Raw genomic sequence first — 16,407 nt, forward strand, 5'->3', positions numbered from 1 at the left:
TCTTTAAAGCGAGAAAGACTGGGATAACTTTTCAATCTGGTCCAACGCGTCGCTATTCACCGGAAGAAATTATTAAGATCCGATTCGAATTGGAAGCTGACGCCGCGTTAATGCGGAATGAAAGATTCTTTTTTTTTTCCTGAAAATTAATAGCCCATGTGTGTGTTCTGTCGATCAAACCGCTCTATCAATGGAAAAAGTTCTTTCGGCTCATGGCTATTGAATCGCTTAGAAACCCAATTCATTTGTAAAAGCCTTTCAATTTCTTCCAGCACATCAAGCATACAGATATTTACTATACGTATAGTATATCGTTCGCATTTCCTGACACTATTAAATCCCCCCTTTTCATTTTTTTGTTTTAGACATTACATAACTTTGAGTTAGGAAAAAGAAGGAAGATTTAAAACAAAATGTAAAATAAAATCTTTTTTGTGTCAGGCACTCAAATAAAAGTAGAAGTGGGGACCTTTTGATGTACGCCTTTTGCGTTGACAGTGGGACCAATAAATGAACGACATCACTATAATGAGCAAAATGTCTCCAAAGTGTTTCAGGTGCCTATTCTTTGCTTAGTTCTGTCTCTTTCCTCTTTAGCTAATCAATGGGCCGGGAGAATAACGGCAGTCGTTAACAGCCGTTCCGTCTGTAAGGTAACCGGAACCCTTGAGCATTCAACTAAAAAAAAAAGGGCTGGGCACAGAAAACGAAAAGGAGTGCCGGAAGGCCTGCTGCTCTGTTCGCTGGAGCAAGACGTTTAGCAGCAGAAGAACTCGAGTGTACATTAGGAAAAGAGCAGATGTTAGAGCATCACACGCTGGCTATACTCTATCCGTGACATTTAGAGGCACAACGCATATCGAACGCCAAACGCCAGAGGGTTGCAGCATCCATTATGTCGATTGGAAACGAAGAAGGAAGACATCAATCATTTGGAAGTTGGCCGTAGATGTACACAAAAATGGTCTACAATGAGCCTACTGCCTATACACCATGACCGACAGACAAGCTGAAATGGCAAGTATTGGCCCCCTTCTTTTCAATTCGATCGTTTTTCTCTATCATTTTCTCATCCATTCACTACGTAATGATGCTTTCTTTTTCTGCTGTTGTTTCCTACATCACTATCAAACCTATATTTTACAGTTCTTTGTTTTAACAATGACATCAGATAAAAATAGCGTTTCTCTTATGTAACGATTGCAGGATGCGCAGTCTTGAAAATTGGATCGGTAGATCTACGAGAAAAAAACAAAATGTAATTTGACAAAAGATGCTATTAAATTAACTTGGAAGGCAACTAGGAAGGGACTGCTTCTTCGGCTAATGGATGTGTAAGACGAACGAGTAATAGCTGAAGCGCATCTGCGAAGCCACCAGCACCTCTATGGTAACTACATCCTCGCAGTCTGGAGGCTTTTGGGTGCGAACGGATTCCGCCTTTTATCTACAGTACATTTCTAGTCAGGCAAGTTGCTTGCTTTTTTTTCTTCTTACGATTGCCTGAACCTTCAGCCCTAAAAAACAGAGTGGGTCTTCTAATAATGCAACTAATGCTCTCTCTTTCTCTTTATATATATATATATATATATATATCTCATAAATAAATTCCCTCTTTTTTTTTTTACTCCGACTAGATGATATTATAAAAGACACCCCGGCCAGCGGCATGTTTCCTCCTAATTGGTCATCACTACCGTCATAACACAGAGCACTAGATATATCTAGAGGCCACATTGTTATTAGATGTCATGTCGTATACACAACATACACACACACACTGCCTCTATAGAATATGATGTCTTATTCCTTTAGTTTTTGTTACTCTCTTGCCCCAACGAGTAGACCGCCATAGCACAACGGACTGTACGGGAAATGATTGACGTCCCAATCACCGTCTTTTCCACTTTATCACGAATTGATGATGATTAAATTGGGCGAGGGCAAAAAAAAGAGAAGATATTGTGCACAGCCCGTTTGATGAGAACCAAACGACTTCCCCATGTTCTACTCCTAGACACTGATTACCCTCATAGACGGCGCTAGGCATCTCTGTTTACTAACGGCAGTCTCGGAGACGAGCCACAATCATCAGAAAACGACAATCATTCCGTAGAAAAGCGCATTTCTATTGAATTTGTACTAAAAAGTCTATTAGAGAATCCAAGGCAGACGATTGATGATGAAGTTTGGAAGACACCACATTCATAAACCCTGGCAAACAGTTTGTCACAAAGAGGCACATTGCCAGAAAGAAAAAAAGAAAAGGGGGGATTGCGAGAAAAGATCAAAAGGCTACATGAGAAATCAAAATGGCATCTTAATAACAGGAACGCTTTGCAATTCCCGCGTCTTTGCACATACGGATGACTACTAGAAGAGTAAATAGAAAAGAGCAGCGTTGAAATTGTGCAACTTTCCAAGAGACAGACTTTACGAGTTGCATTTAGTGGCGTTAAACCTACAACACAAATCAAAAGCAAAAAGCAATAACCCAGAGAAGTTGGGACCGTCTTTTGTCACATCCCGAGATGGCCCTGTCAAGCCGTTTAAAGAGAAAAATGACTGAAGAATGTAGTCATACGTAATAGTTTGAAGAGGGAAAAAAAAATAAAGTCACGATTAAATCATCCTGACTCATTCATTTTCCTCGGGTTGCAGTGTTTAAGTGAACGCATTACAGACGGACGTCCTTGACTCTGTTAACGGGATGTGCAACGGCGCTTCCAGACGCGGATTATTCAAATAGACTCAGACATCTCTGGGTCGACGTGATCTATTCGAATCTAGTTGTCGACTGCACTTTCTGCTTCTTGTTTTTTTTTTATTCTTCCCTTCTTTCTTTCCCACTGACTGGCGCAAAAAAAAAAGAAAAAGCAAAGGGGTGAGAAAAAGCCAACACTTTGTCATTGATGCTTGCCTTTTATTAAACTGCTCGGGTTTTTTCAAGAAAAACTGCCAGAAATGCAAAGATATGCGACGGATTTGAACGAGCGCCTCTCCCGTTTTATTTGACATCAGCAACAAAAAGGAACCCGAAATATTTCCTTCCCTTTTTTATTATTACTATTGCCAATAAATCCGCTAAAACATGCGAGTTTCGTGTGCATTTCACCTGATTGAAAAATAAAGAAATAAAAGTTAACGATACACACACACACACACACACATCGGTAAATAAATTTCGGTTTTTTTAACGACATGATACGCTTACATTCCCATACGAAACGAACGCTCTGATGGCAATCAATTTGATGTTGGCGGGAGCGGCGAAGCGTGTCGATCCTTTCCAAGCCTGCCTTTCCCACCACCTCAAAATCGAGAACACGAAGCAATCAAACGCAGAGGGGCTTATAGCGACACTTCCAAGATACAAGCAATACTTAAGCGCAACGATTTACGTAAAAATATAAAATACTGCGCCTGCTGCATTTCATTCTACGCAAGACCTTCGCTATTTTTTTTGGGGTGGGTATTATTATTGCATCTAACAAAAAAAATATATACAAAGAGCTTAAACGCGTGCACAGTTTCAATCACAGCGCCGATGATTGTTGCGCAATTTCCGCTCTTTACATGTAGACGCGTAAGCTACACGCATTGCAATATATATTGCGGTTTTCTCTTTTGCCTCAAATGTTTGTTTCTTTTTTTGCCTTTACACGATAGGGAAAAGAAAAGCAAAAGCGGATAGTGCCGGAGAAACAAAGTCTTCGGGGGTATACCCCGTCAACGATATTCCGCTGCAAGTTCTTTTGAAGTCCGCGCGCTCCGAAAAACACTCTTTCAATTGAAAGCGATGATGAAAATGCAGGGCGTATAGTTTACACACGTACTGCATACCATGCCTCCTTCACCGCCTTCCCCCCAAAAAATATACAACCAGAAAGAAAAAAAAAGAGCTTTATAAGTATATATACAGTAAGGTTTTTTTTATAATATTGGTTTCCTTTCAGGCATCACGAAACCTGCCCTTCAATGATTTCGGCTCAATTGCTTTTTTCTCTCCCTTTCTCTCACGATAAAGCAGATATTGTTTAGGTGGCGTTTCAATCGTCTTAGTCTTCTATTACTGGTTTTTAATCCGCAATTGGAAAAAGACAAGTGGCAAATATGGTATCGGCTTCAAAAGTTCGATTATATCAAAGATAAACGCGAAATTCAAGTGAAATGTACTTCGAATTATCGCGACGAACCAGCGTTTTCAATATTAGCATATCGATAAAAGTATTTTTAGTTAGAGACGATGATGGAAAAAAAGGGGAGGGGGGGGAAAGAAATGCTCAAAATGATAACGAAGGAGTGCGATTCTGATGCTGCGGCATATAACACCAAGAGCTCCGGATTCTGGTTGGATGCTACACGACTAGTGCCTATAAAAAGGGAAGACCTCAACCGATCAGACACCCAGTTGTTGCCCGACTTTGGCACGGGAGAAGTCTAGAGAATCGAGACAGAGACGGACGTTGAAGACGAGCGCGTGCGCGTCTAGAACTTTAAAGAAACTTGGCTATTCTTCCAACACATCATTTAACTGGCGTAGTATTTCAGTCATTCATCTGCGAGTGCTAAGAATTTGCTTCTCACTTATCACAAGGACACTACTGAAATGGGTAAGCTCCGCATTTATTTGAATTGTAGAGACTGACCGATTCCGTTGCATTGACGTCATCATAAGTACACACACACTAAAACGGATAGGGGAAAAAAATCTACAAGAAAAACAAAAATAAGAAAGTGTCAGCAATAACACCGGGAATAGTTTTTTTTATATAGCTGATCTCGCTTTTTTCGTACCCTGCGACTTATAGATGCTGAATTATTCTCATTGGCTTTTTGCTGTTTGTTGTTCTTGCTTTTGTGCTCTTCCTTTTGGCTTTGTGTCGAGCCAACTGACTATTAGAATATTCAGTTGTTTCGCGCCGACCGTATCGAACGCCAGAGCAAAACTAGTCAGAATAGAGTAGGATGTAACCCAGTTGTTCAGTGCGTCGGCAGTCGACGACACGCGTGAAAAAAGCGGAAGGCGAAAGAAAAAAAACAGTGGCACAAGAGAAAGGCAGTTCTGGGAAAGGAAACGATGTCTACTTCGAAACAGTGTCAAACAATTCATTAATCGAGAAGTTCTTTTCTGAAAAATGAACGCGAAACTAAGACATCATGCGCAAAAGCGATCTCTACCGCACTTTTCTTCGTAAAAAGAACTCTGCGCTCTTTTTCGTTAAACAAATTTAAGATGAAAATATAAAACAGAAATCAGCCATCAGGCTTTTGAAATAAATGCGTGAACACGAGTACGCATATCGTATATAGAGCACAATTACACCTCCTGGAAGATCTACAGATTTGACGGTGAGCAGAGCTGAATGCAAAATGGCATGTGCAATACTACTCATTTTGTACTTTTTTTTGGCGCATTGTACTTTTCACGTTTCCTTTTATTCCCCCCTCCTCTTTTTTTATTTATTTATTTTACAATGATAGCACCACCTCGTGTATACCCCTTTCTACACTTGGACGGATGCAATTCGATTTGTTCCACACGCGAAACGTACAGGGCAGGTACCGGGATCACATTTTCATCGTGTAAAAAGAAAGCTTCTCTTTCGTTCTAACTCAAAACACTCTCTATCTCTCTCTCGCCATTTGGATGACAACATCCCGTCGGTCGATCGATGTGGCTAGCGCTCAGCACGTTTGCTTTTCGCCGCAAAAACAACCAAGAAATAAGAAAACAAACATACAGAAAAAGATAAAAGAAATAAGCTAGAGCGCCCGAGACGTACACACAGTGTGTAAGAAGTCAGCAAGTGAGACGGGCTAGCTTGCTTTTTTTTTTTAGACTTCTCATGCGTTCCCCCTTGTAGGCTACTTTTCTCTCATGTTTTGGCTCTGAAATCTGGCCATCGTAGCGGATCTACGATATCATCTTACAGCCGCCGTTCGATTCGACGAGTTATTTCCTTCTTGCAAACTGCACGAAAAGAGGGAAGTCGGCCAACAGAGGCAAACCCAAAAAAAGAAAAAAAAGAAAAGAAAATCGAACTCGAATGTCTGTTGGGCCCGAAGGGGGCGATGAAACACGCCCAACGTCTTCCAAATTCTACATCTACACGCACCTAATACGCATTCTGCCTCTTCATTTGTTCCCTATTTCTTTCTATACAAACCCGAGGGCTTTAAAAAAAGAACCCCATTCCAAATAAACGCCAATATTTTATAAATGCAAAATTTGATGAATTTTCATCATCCTCTCTTTCATCTCGATTGCACGTTTCCTCTACGCTTTCAATCGGGATATAAAGATTTACGCTAACGCCGTCGGTCCTTTGAAAATCCATTTAACGACTCGTCATGTTATATACCTTATTATATTTCTACGTTACGCACAGGTAGATATGATTCCCTTGTTATACTAGGAATTGTCCTTTGTCCGAGAGATATGTGTTTGCTTATTATTTTTTTTTAACATCCAAGAATTGAAAAAAGAATAATTCGAAGATGAAAATACGTTCCTTTCATCGATTTTTCCATCTTTATTCTTTTACTTCGCCGACGTATTATTGCGCTGAGGTTATACTCGAAGCGACGTTTGCTCGCATACATATTCTTACCTACGCCTTCGCGTATGCAAATTCTGCCGAATAAGACCCCAGCTCCTTTCTGCCAAGTTATTCATCCCGTGCCCAAAACTTATTCTACTCTCGAAACTTTGAGCCAAGATTATATTTTAAAAATAAAAAGATTGACAAGATTTATTTCGTTTTCATTTGCCCTTGTGTTTCTCCATCACCTTGTACCTTACCCGCCATTTATTTAGCACCCTCCAGCCTCTCTCCCCCCCCCCCCAATTGCTTTTCCGCTTGCGCCCGTTTTCCCTTCTTTCTTTCAACTCGAGGGATCCAACGTTCCAGACGCTCGAACAAACTGTGAGCAGAACGATGAAAGGCAAACAAAGGGTAGCCGCTAAATCATTGTATATGGATACATCCGTTGAAAAGGAAAGGCGAATACAATAATTTTTTTTTTGGCTGAAAAACTCGTGAGGCTTTTAAATTCAAAAGGCTAACAAGGCTAATGAACGCCGAGAGTCTACTTTTTTTTACGTGGCATTTCGGATACGAAAGAGCAAAGTGTATGGAACAATGGCGGTGCATTATAAAATGGAATTTGATGGGTCGATAAATGAGATCTTTCCGGAACGTAGCAAAAGAGAAGCATAGTTTTTTCAGAGTGGGAACGTTCTCTGGTTGTCTATTGATGGTGAACACACGGCAGTGACAAAGTGGGGGCGAAAGCTCTTTAAAAAGGAAAGTTTCTAGTATCATCACTTATGTAAACAAGTGTTCTCGTATGCGCATTTCTTAAACGAAATCATCCAAAAGAGCGTTTAAAGAAAGAGCGAAATTCTTTGGACTCACCATTTTGCGCTCCAGTCGTCGGATGCTCCATTAGAGGCCAATGGCCTATGCGTACCATCGCCCGTGTTCCATCAATTTGCATACGTCCTTCTGTTTGAGAAAAAACAAAATTGAGTTAGCATGCTTCCGAATTAAACGCAACAAGCTTATTTCAAATTGTTATCAAATGGAAATTGAAAAATTGATTGAAAAAAATTGCAAAAACTGTAGGTCCCTTAAAATCGTTCAGAATTTGTGATGATCCAAACAAAGTGGACGTCGACAATAAGGAACCAAATGTAAAAGGGGGAATAAAAAAAAGGACTCGCCAACTAACAATAAAAGAAAATAAGATGTCGATCTTTTTGTTGTGTCCACCGTTTCGTCCCCGCCTCCCGCACACAAATCAACAATCAATTTCGATCGCGACCGACAACAGTAAACCGATTTCAGTCATTTCACATCGGTCGATTTGGTCTCCCTGCCGAAACGATGACGTCAATACACTAGGACCGTCAGTAAAAAAATGATTGTATAACAACGACTACCATGTTGTTCTCTGCCTCTCTACGCACACTTGCCAATCTTCTTCTTTCTGTTACATTTCCTTTCTTCCTTTTCTGAAAGGGGAGACCATCTCTTTCTCTCGATTCTATATACAGTTTATCGTCGTCCGTCGTTACGATGGCCACCTCTCACGACTAGATAGAGCTCTCCTTTTTTTGTCCCCCCTGTTAGATTATATTGCTACACGTCTAAGTCTTTATATATATATATATATATATATATATTTGCAACTCCTCTGCGTCGATGTCCTTGGTCTCGGGAGTTCTATCCTGGCTACTACAATCCCGTCGGCTTTGGCCAGCAGCACAGGAGCGCTATATAACACGCGATATTATTTTCCAAAAAAGAAAAAAAAACTGCTTTCTATCCCTGATTTGAAAAATGGCTGGCCCTGTAATGGTTTAAAAAAAAAAAGGGAGAGAAATAAACACTCTTTCCATCTTTTCCATTCGTCCTTAAATAAAATATAAAAAGCGGGGAAATAAAGCACTGGCCACATACAAATATGATGGAGAAATGGTGAATTCACGACCGTATCCGAGAGTGCTCAAGCTCTTCCACTCTCTCTCTCTCTCTCTCTCTCTCTCTCTCTCTCTCTCTCTCCGGCCCCTTTTTTCATTCGTTTCGTGTTAGCTCAATCCGTTACATGCAGCTGGCGTTGCTACAACATACTCGACCGAGATTCATTTTCTCTCCCTATTTTTTTTTTTTACTTTCCTCACATGGCTTAAACACACACATAGACCGCTTACGTATTCGTATACTGATGTAAAGAAAAGAAGGACGTCGTGGCAAAGTGCTTGAAGCATCGTAATGATTAGAGCAGAAGAAGATGAAAGCCGGGCACGTGTGGCAGAGCCACAATCCTCGGAGACTCTCGGTTGCCTGTGTATTAGGAAAATTTCGTAGGTCTTTACAGAATACTCTCGCTGCACTCATATTCATCAATCAGCATTCACATATTGTATCGCCGCCTTTCGCTCCAAACTCTGTGTATACATTTAAGCTCCCTATCTCTACGCACAGGACCGGCCCCCCTTTGTAATAATCCAAACAATCGATGGCGGCTGAATTCCGTCTGATATTCTTAGCTTTACAAATCTAGCAAACTCTATACAGATTATTTTCGTGAAATATGTATAGAACAGTCTTGTTACGATAAAAAAAAAATGAGGCTCGTCAAATATTTTGAACCATCATTTTCTCTCGGTGCTTCGCTACTATTATATCTACGCAACACCCAGCTAGCAGCGATAACGATGAGTGATGACTTCTTGTTGCTCTGGTGACACGCTGAGATTATTTGCTTCGTAACCGATGACAACCTTCGATGCTTTTCATTTCTTCCTACGCCCTTTTTCGCCATTTGACGTGGTAATCGTCTCGTTCGATTCGATTCGGCTTCGCCACGCGTGTCACACGTTCCCTCTTTGTTTTTTCTCCATTCTTTTTGTTATTCGGCAGCAGCTATGATAATCATGGATCAACCCGAATAAACGTGCCTTTTGTTTATTTTTTTTCGCATGACGAATGACATCGCGCTTTAAAAAAAACGGGGGGCTTAACGAGAATTTTCTCTTTCCTTTTTTTCTCTTCAGGTTCGAATGACGGCATTTGATTGATCGTCTGAATATTAATCGAGACACGGCTGGCGTGCAAAGATACCCCCACACGAAAATTAAGAATTGGCAACATTTCTTTTCGTTTTTGAAACGAAACATGGCGGATGGGCTGGTTCATTGGATCGTCTTGGCCTTTTGTCTGACGCGCTTGTCTGGCGAAATTCAAGCCTTCGATGAAATAATGACTAGCCAGCAAGAAAAACACGGTGACAAATTGGAGACAGCCACGACGACGGGAGTCAACATTGGCCGTGTCGACATCCTACCCACGTCGTCGACTACGCGAGAAGGAACAACAACAAAGTCTCACAATTTGATGGCGTTGCTCAACCCCTCTTCGACGACATGGGCCCGTAGCGACGAGACGGCCGGTCCAACAGCGCAAACTGTAATTGTCTCAGTGACGGGCGCGGCCGTCACGGCGACTTTGAATGGCACTGAATTGGCAGACGCAACGCAATGGACGCCCATTGCCACGCAACTGCCATCGACGACCAAAAGCATCACATCATCCGAAATGACGGCGACTGTGCGGACGTATGCGGATGCCGAATCTTCCGCAGAATCGTTCGACAGCGCCGAATTTTTATCTTCTACCCCATTTCCAGTGACGACTTCCGTTTCAAAATTGGCGCCCTTCCCAACTTTGCCCAGCCGACCTTCAACGGCCGACGCTAAAAACAACAATGTTCTTCCATCGGCTACGCTCTCTCCATTTTGGCCTTGGATGCTGTTCATTATCAACGGCAATGCAACGGTGGCTAACCGCCGACAGCGCGACCTGGGCACCTACCTCCGTCTCAACCTGGCCGCTCGTCTCGACGCCGATTACAACGTCAGTAATTTGATTTAAAAGTATAACGCAACGGCCTAAGAACGCATTTCGATTATGACGACGTATTTTGCAACGCATACAGGACGTGGCCATCAACCGGATTCTGCTGACGCCGCAAGCCATTTTGGCCAACATCAGCGTCGAGCCTTCGCATCTCGTCTACGGCGGAACGGGAGCCGCCGGGCTGGAGGCTCTCGGACAAGGCAATGTCACCCTGCTCGAGCTCTCCGGTCACGAATTCCAAGTCGATCGCATCATCCGCTTCGACGAGATCGTCGACCAAAGGTCAGATTCTACTGTCTCATAACATACACTACAAGTTGCCACCATAAGGTCCCATTGATAAACGTCCACACTTAATGAACGCGTCAACGGCCTGGTAATTCAAATGTCATTTTTGACAGTCCAGACGCGGACACAGTTTTACGTTGAGTTACGTCACTGTCTTGGCTTACACGTCACCAAAGCTGCCATATGAATTATAGACTACGATTGAATTTAATAAGGAAGAGCACGTAAAAAATAACATGAGCCCCCATGATATTTCACTATAATACTGTGCGGACCAATCGCGAACGGTGGGCAATTGTTAGCAGCCATTCCGTCTTTGCCGTCGCTGCATTCGTGTGTACATGTGATACGATTGCGTGGAGGGGGATCGAGGTCCACTACGTGCACATTGTAACAAAGATATTTTGGAGGGATGAGGGGGGGGACCTTCTGCTTCTGACGTCCCAACACTCGCCGACACGATTGGGTCGCCATAACGTATACGGAGAGTTGTGTCTTGTTGGACCAAAAAATGTTATTATAGTGGCGACGGCCAGTTGTCGTTGAGAGGTCGACAAATATCAAATCAAAACATCAGGCATAAAAGCGAGGCAAACAAGTTCGAAATTGAGGAATGAAAATAATAAAATAAACATTCCACCAATAATAAATAGTGTCACATCAAGTAACGATTTGTTATACAGTAGATTGTAAACAACGAACTGTTTACTTTAAAAAAAAAAGGAAATAAAATGAAAAATGTATAGGCAAATATTCTAGAGTGAGGTACCAGATCGAGCATGATTGCGTTACGCATACAAACATAGCCGGAGGCAAGGCGAAAACCAAATTTGCCTATAGATGAATACCCACACACACGAGAATCCCATCCTACCCCGGGAATATACAAAAACGAAAAACGAATTGAAAATGAGGATATACCCCAGAAGGATGTAATTTATGTTCTCTTATCGAACTTTTCTTATGGCCAGTCAATGAAAAAAAAAAAAAAAAGCTAAAAAAGAAAACAAAAACATGTTTGATTTGTTTGCCTTTCTTTTGCAATGGTAAGTGAAACAAGGACTGTTTTATTGGCTAGCACTAGACTTGAGCGGGTTTTTTTTTCCTAGTTGAAGTGTTCGCGGGTCGATGATGAACACGTCGGCACGTGGGGAAATGAAAGAAAAACTTTTGCCAAGTTGTTGATAAACGACTCTTGCCACAACAGGCAACAACTTTTGAGTTGGCTTGCTCCAACAATAGATCTGCGATAGTCTTCTATACAATACACAAAAGTAAGAGTAACTAAATCCTTTTGATTGAAAAAGAAAAACCATTTTTCTCTCTCTCTCTCTCTCTTTTTGATAATGTTATTTCATTTATTTCATCTGATGATAGAACTGGCCAATTGTTAAAAGCAGCAAAGTTTATCCTATTATAAACAAAAAACAGTAGCTACATTTTTCCTATTTTTTTTTTTTTCAAACGATATCTATTCACCCCTTGTTTTGTTTGTTTTTTATACTTCCTCACTCAATCTTTTGCGTGTCTCCCACGACTCCCTTTCACCAGATCAATGGCGGAAAAAAAAGACGATCGTGGTATTATAACGCTGGCCGTGATTTATATTTGCTGCTTTTCCTCTTGCTTTGCTCTATTCGCGACGCTCTTCGCCCTGCATTTATTATTCTAACCTAGTCTAGCATAAAAAGTTATTTTCCTCTTTTAAAGAAAACGCTTTCAAAACGTCAACAGAATCCAAGCGTAAATAAATAAATACAAAAATAAGGAGAAAAAACAACAAGGGAAGACCCTCCCACGATAAAAGAAAAACGCTTGTATAAAACGTTTCGCGCATTTCCTGGTACAGAAAGACGCGAGTAAAGTCTTTTGAGGCAGATTCACGAGAAAAGACGCTGCCTGAATGGGCGAATAGGAACCCCCCGAAAAAACATTGGATTTTCATATCGCGGGAGGCAAAACCGCCAGATGCGATTCAAAAATATGGGAGGCACGTCAAAAGCCAACGACATACAACAAAATAATAATAAATAAATAACTAAAAAAAAAAAGAAAAAAAGAAAACAGCTGTCTACAGGCCTAATACATATATGATGAAGGGAGATGAGAGACAGACCTTAATAATGAAATACCGAAAAAAAGGCTACAGAGCCAACCGCCCCAAAAAAAAGTTGATTGCAGCTTTTCAAAGTTGCGGCTGTTATTGCCTTCGAGCCATCGAGCCCAGTTGTTTGCAACTACGTTGCTATAACACACACACACACATACACACACACAAAGGGGAAAGAGATCTAGTCATTATTACAAGCTAGCGGAGCCAGGTGGAAAGAACCTTGACACGAGGCGTGAATCATCAATACCATGTCAATTTTTTATGTCTGCGGGGGAGTTTTCCAATTGCAAACCTATATAATAAGACATTCGATAGACCGTCGAACACGATCATCCGACACGGAGTTGATTTTCCCGAACGTCCCGCAACGAAGGGCAGTAGCTCGTTCAGCCCTTAAGAATCGTATTCATCTGCACGATATGTTTGATAACAAGTCCTTCTTTAGTACACGACGGCGGCGATTTACAATGATTTTTTTTTAATATTTTATATTTAAGGTTTCTTATGTTGCCCTGGAGACCGTTGCCAAGGGGATAGCGTCAAATGTCACCTAAAGACGAATTTGATCTAATTGGCATTTTTACAATCAAAAAGGCTGTTTGTAAGGGGTTTGCTTTTGGCAAGGGACGTTCTTCTTTGCGAAGGTATTGTTTTGATGCAGCTGGTTGACGATTACAAGGGGTAACACAAAGAGACTGACGCTAGCGGGAAACAAGACCGCATTTCTATTAAGTTATGTAATGGGCACGAGTTACGTATAAGATGTACGTCGTTGCAATTTCGAACCGTTGCCATGCAGGTAGTAATCAATGTGGAGTAGGAAGAGCTTGGGCTGCTGGACAAATATTCACCCATTCCACGAGTATTTCAAAATTTTAGTGAGGGCAACGGGGACGACTGAAATACTCGGCCGCTAACATACTCGCTAAATCTGTATGAAAGCGTCTTATCATCTACATTTCTAATGAGTTCCGCACATTATTCAGAGGTTTTTGTTTCTTGTTTGGAATTTGAAATGCAAAAAGACGAACAATGTTAAAAGGCCTGCAGATAATTCGAGTACATCAACAAAACCATTTGCATTCGTCATCTTAAGCAATATTTCATTAGTGTGACTGAATTAGTTTTAATGTTCGTTTTGTCCAATTAGAAGATACCGAGAAATGTCCATTCTAATCCTCCCCCTCATGCAATTAGTGAAGCTAGCAAGAAACATTAGCCAGAATGGAATTAAGTAAAAAGACATTGATGTTCAAGACACGACAAAGATCCATCGACATTTAACGAAATTTCGAAAAGTTTTCAAGTCTCTAATCTTTAACGGTAAAAAATGTCGCTGTTCAATTTCACAAAAAAGTTTGAATTTCCTTCAAAACGACAAGAAAAAAATGAACTAACGGCTCTTGTAATGTCACAACTCAATTAAATGCTAGTGCAGCACGGCGATTTACTGGGGCACGTTTGCACACACTACACTCGTTAAACTTGTTGAACAAAACGCTGTGTGCAGCCAAGTTAAAAAAACAAGAAACGCGTCCATCTCAACACGACGAATGCCGCGCGCGTAGGCCCTAGACGCCGACGACCAATTAGTCCATCTCAAAATGAGTTGCCAACATAAAACAAAAGATCTTGTTCCCACCTCGTTTACGACACTCGAACATGTTACGCCCAAAACTTTGGCCTTCGGCACACGCCGTAAGCTCCTTTTACAACCCTTTGCCTCGTATTGTGTTTCGAACAACTTCAAATATCATAATAACATCATCTACCTCCAAGAATAAAATCGCCCTAAAACCCTGTCACTCACCTAATGTTTTTTTCCTTTTTTTTCTTACGACCCTGCTCGTACGTCACTACAGAGGGATGATAAGTAGCATGGAGATGTCGTCTATGGTGGCGACCGTGGGCTCAGAAGTGACAGTGTACGGTGCCGTTGGGGCTGTCTTCCTCTTTTTGCTCGTGGCTCTCCTGCTCGGCCTGTCGTTCAGCAGCCCGTGTAAAGCCGGCGATAACAGTAAATACCTGTCCAGTAACAACCTCGGCTACGACAGGGATCAGGTAAATTATAAATCACGTGTACAACAGACTACCGTTCTTCCCGCCGCTCTCAGTTTCCCTTACTTTGCGTATCGTTTCAATGAATCGTTTGGGTTGTTCGAGCAGATGGATAGCAATTATTCCGACGGTTTTACGGAGTGGAACCTGTCGACGATGGAATTGATGCCCGACCCACCGCCGGTCATTTACACGGAACAGTTGGCCCGCGACATTGAAGGTGATGCTGTGCTGCAGTGCAAACATCCCAGCCATTTCATACCGTTGACCAGCAGGCGAATGTCCCTACCGAACGTCACGATAGGCGAATTTCATCACCATCAACGCAATCATCCATCAGACGAGTTGCTGATATTCCATCACACCGATAATAGCCCATCGCAATGTAGCGCATGAATAATTTAATTCCATTATTTTTATTTTTCGCTTCGTTGATGCCTCAATCAATTGAGCTTTTCCCCGTGCAAATAGACTATATCCCCCCTTTTTTCAATTGACGTATGATATATAATGTAATACTAAATATTATATAACATTATAAAGTTCAATTAACCCTGACATCTTCCGTAAAAAAAAATGAAAGAATTTATGTTTGTTTGGCAGAGATTGAATGCAAAACTCGATTTCATTAGATGTAATCAAATCCACCGCATGCTGATAATGTCAATCTCCGAAATTCTTCCCTTCTCTTTAACTGGACTGAACTGAAGGAAAATGCCAACGCCAAAAGCTAAATTTGAATGTAAATGGTTTTTTAAAAAATTGTTACATGACGCTATTCTCGTTGTTGACTGCCCCCATGTTCCATTTTCAATGTCCTCCACTAATAAACATATTCCCGCTCCGTGCATTCAAGATTGTGTCGCGCAAAATTAGGCTTTACGATATCTTCCCCCTGTACATTTCAGCAGACTAGTTTACTATATCAATACACCACCCCACCCCCCAAGAATCGCACCCGTTTCGGCCTCGGAATCAATATCATTTACTTGCAACAGCGCCCATTCTAAAACACAAACGTAACGCCGTTAGACTCAACCGACTCTGTTTTGCTGTCTTGTGCATTACCTGTGGCTTCCCTTCGGCTGTTGTTTCCTTTTCACCCGCCTTTCCGGTTAATAACGAGATGACTGACGACGCTGATTAAAACACCAACACGACACCCAGTTTCCAGGATGAAAATAAAATAAATAAGCGTGTGTCATGGACACACGCAATCGCATTGGTTGTAAACGGAAATTGAAATCTCTACGAGTTCTGTACGCCCTGACGTTCTGTATTGAAACGTATGCTGATTAAACAAAATATATTGATTATACGTGATTGTCCCTACACTTTGGTTTAGAATATAAAAACAAATACAAATGAATGGAATCGCCAAACTTTCAGAACGGAGTTTCGCATTCATTGCGACACGCAGCATCAATTTTAATGGAGCAAAAATAAAGTTTGATAGTCCACCGTGAATTGCAACGTCTTGCACAAAATGTTTTTCTTTATGCCGCAAACTTTGCTGCCTTT

The 16,407-nt window shown here is 41.4% G+C and overlaps 1 protein-coding gene across 1 annotated transcript; it reads left to right on the forward strand.

The window, feature by feature from the left end:
* The first annotated feature begins 4,422 nt into the window (after positions 1-4,422).
* LOC130685674 (uncharacterized) lies at positions 4,423-16,277 on the forward strand. The gene is made up of 5 exons (XM_057509001.2): positions 4,423-4,613; positions 9,566-10,424; positions 10,507-10,709; positions 14,691-14,889; positions 14,995-16,277. Exons 2-5 carry the CDS (start codon positions 9,687-9,689, stop codon positions 15,280-15,282), a joined length of 1,428 nt encoding a protein of 475 aa, XP_057364984.1. The 5' UTR covers positions 4,423-4,613; positions 9,566-9,686; the 3' UTR covers positions 15,283-16,277.
* The last annotated feature ends 130 nt before the right edge of the window (positions 16,278-16,407 follow it).

Source organism: Daphnia carinata, chromosome 3, assembly GCF_022539665.2.
Source record: "Daphnia carinata strain CSIRO-1 chromosome 3, CSIRO_AGI_Dcar_HiC_V3, whole genome shotgun sequence".
Lineage (NCBI taxonomy): Eukaryota > Metazoa > Arthropoda > Branchiopoda > Diplostraca > Daphniidae > Daphnia > Daphnia carinata.